This window comes from Pyxicephalus adspersus, chromosome 9 (genome assembly GCF_032062135.1).
Source record: "Pyxicephalus adspersus chromosome 9, UCB_Pads_2.0, whole genome shotgun sequence".
In the NCBI taxonomy this organism is placed as follows: Eukaryota; Metazoa; Chordata; class Amphibia; order Anura; family Pyxicephalidae; genus Pyxicephalus; species Pyxicephalus adspersus.
The window spans coordinates 63,888,415-63,890,723 of NC_092866.1; the positions used below are offsets into that span (position 1 = coordinate 63,888,415).

Genomic DNA, 2,309 nt, shown 5'->3' on the forward strand with positions numbered 1-2,309 from the left:
GGAGGACTCTGCTCCTTCCTCTATAACTCTCCTCTCCTGAAATGCTCTGCTGGAGGACTCTGAAGGTAAAGGAGTGGACAACCCAGACTATCATTATGATATGAAAGACGTATTATTAATACATTGTCCATCAGTAGCCAGATGAGCAGGGAAGTTATGCCATTGTAATTCTTTTTTTTAATATTATGGTTTTATGTCCCTTGTTATGTGGTGCAAATATTCAAACATTACAATGAACTAATTTGATAACACAATTTGCACAATGAATGTTAAATAGAAGCATTTATCAGAGCAACCAATCAGATTGCAGGTTAGACACTGAAAATGGAAATGATTGGGTATGGCCACTTTCCCCCTTTCTCTGTTCTCTTCTTTCCTCCGGGCTGTGATTGTCTTTTCTTCAGCCCTCATTGTGTGCAAATAATACTCTGAGCATAAAAAGATTCAAGATCCAAATAAAAGATCATTTTCACCCTTTCCGCTGTGATTTGCGCTGCCATTTGGGGTGCGCTCCCGAAATGAATAGCTGAACGTTGATTAGAAACTGTGTGACCTTTTCTGGTTTGTCACAATGTTCAGCCGGCAGCGCTTTTCATACAAATAATGTCGTTATTTGCCTACAGAATGGAGCTTTGCAAAAGGTAGCCGAGCCCTGTCCGCCGCTCAACTGCACCGAAGACGATCAGATCCTTCCAGAGAACGAGTGCTGCTTTGTCTGCCGAGGTGAGACGCTTCACAGATTTATATTGTGAGAAATGAATTTGTCTGAAAGCATTTTGATTTTGTTATAATTGAGCAGCAAGTCCCAGAAAGCTTTGGAGACTTTTAGTTTTACAATGTTGAAGGTTTATTATTAGATTTCACCTCCAAATATGAATGAGTGAATTATTTTGCAAATTGAGTTTGAAGTTTCTGAACTTTGCAGTGAATCCTGTTGAAGATTATGATGGGTGAATCTTGTTCTGGTCATTTGTAGGGCAAATATACAATCTGTTATCAACATCGGAAGGTGGGCATTGCCATGGGGGAAACCAATGCCAAAACTAAAAAATATTATTATCATTTCCTATACAAAATTGTCATCTCTGCATGAACACACCTATGCCATACAGAAAGAGTAAACCTGTTTTAATATCCAGCAATTGGGGGATATGCTGTAAATATAAACTGCAAACCAGTTCCTAATTATTGACATTAAACAAGACCTCACTGACCTTTGTAATGACAATGCAAAAGCAGCAATAAATTCCTCCAAGTCCCATCACCAGACTCTGCGATAAAAGGCTGGGGGGCTGGCAAGGCACTGCTTGGAGGGGGCTGCTAAAATATAGAAAGCGGATGAATTACTGCAAAGTAGCTACAGCTACCGAGGTTAAAGGTGAAGGCTTGTCGTAAAATATATTTACTGCTTGTTAGGAATATTTAAATATTTTAATATCTATATTCTGCCCTCTGTTCAATGTTAAAGGAACCCCTATATTAGTAGTAAATATGGAGACAAGCAAACAGTTGGGTAAATAATATCTGAAACTGGAACTACTTTTGGAAGTGTGCAAGAAAATGGGGGTTTGTTGTGATGAAGAATATAACCAGTTATGGGCACGCTTCAGAGGTATTTAGCACACTCTAAAGGTTTAGGAGCATCTTATGCCATTTTGCCCAGCTGCAGATTGCATTTGCTGGAAAATCCCAGCTGTCAAAGTGACAGCCGTATGAGTTGTTGTATAAATAGAGGAGCTGTAGAAGCTGTTGCTGTCGAAAGCAATCCATATGATCTAATATTACCTTGTATCTCTTTGTGCATAAGCGCTATTACATTTATAATTATATACTCTGCTCACATTTGCAGATCAAAGGGATTTAAAATACAGATCTTTCTTTTCTAAATAAATATGGTTTCTATTTAATTACCTATTAATGCCTAGGTAAACCCAATCATCCCTAATTAACTACTCCTTCCTTATTCTCCTATGCCTAATATTTTTCTAATTATTTAATAATTTTTATTTTTACTAACAATTGATACAAAATTTTTGTTTTGTTTTCTTTATTCATTTCTTGGCAATAACTTTGCATCACTTTGTAACAATAATTGTTGTGTCCGTTAAACAGGACAAATCAGAGAGTAGGAATCATACTTTTTATCTACATTTTTAAAGTATTACTGATCAAAATAGCAAGTATTTTTTTTTCTTTTAGTTTACTTATATATGTTTCTTGTCTACAAATTGCATAAAAGTCATTTTGACAATATATCAAAAGAAAGCCTAGCTTGTTCTACGTAAAGAAAACAAAAATAACGAAGTACT

General features: G+C 36.2%; 1 protein-coding gene across 1 annotated transcript in view; it reads left to right on the forward strand.

The window, feature by feature from the left end:
- NELL1 (neural EGFL like 1) overlaps positions 1-2,309 on the forward strand; it is a gene marked incomplete in the record, with an annotated part of 387,865 nt that overhangs the window by 158,124 nt on the left and 227,432 nt on the right. Inside the window, 1 exon segment of the mRNA XM_072422315.1 lies at positions 624-723. Coding sequence (XP_072278416.1) covers positions 624-723 — 100 coding nt within the window.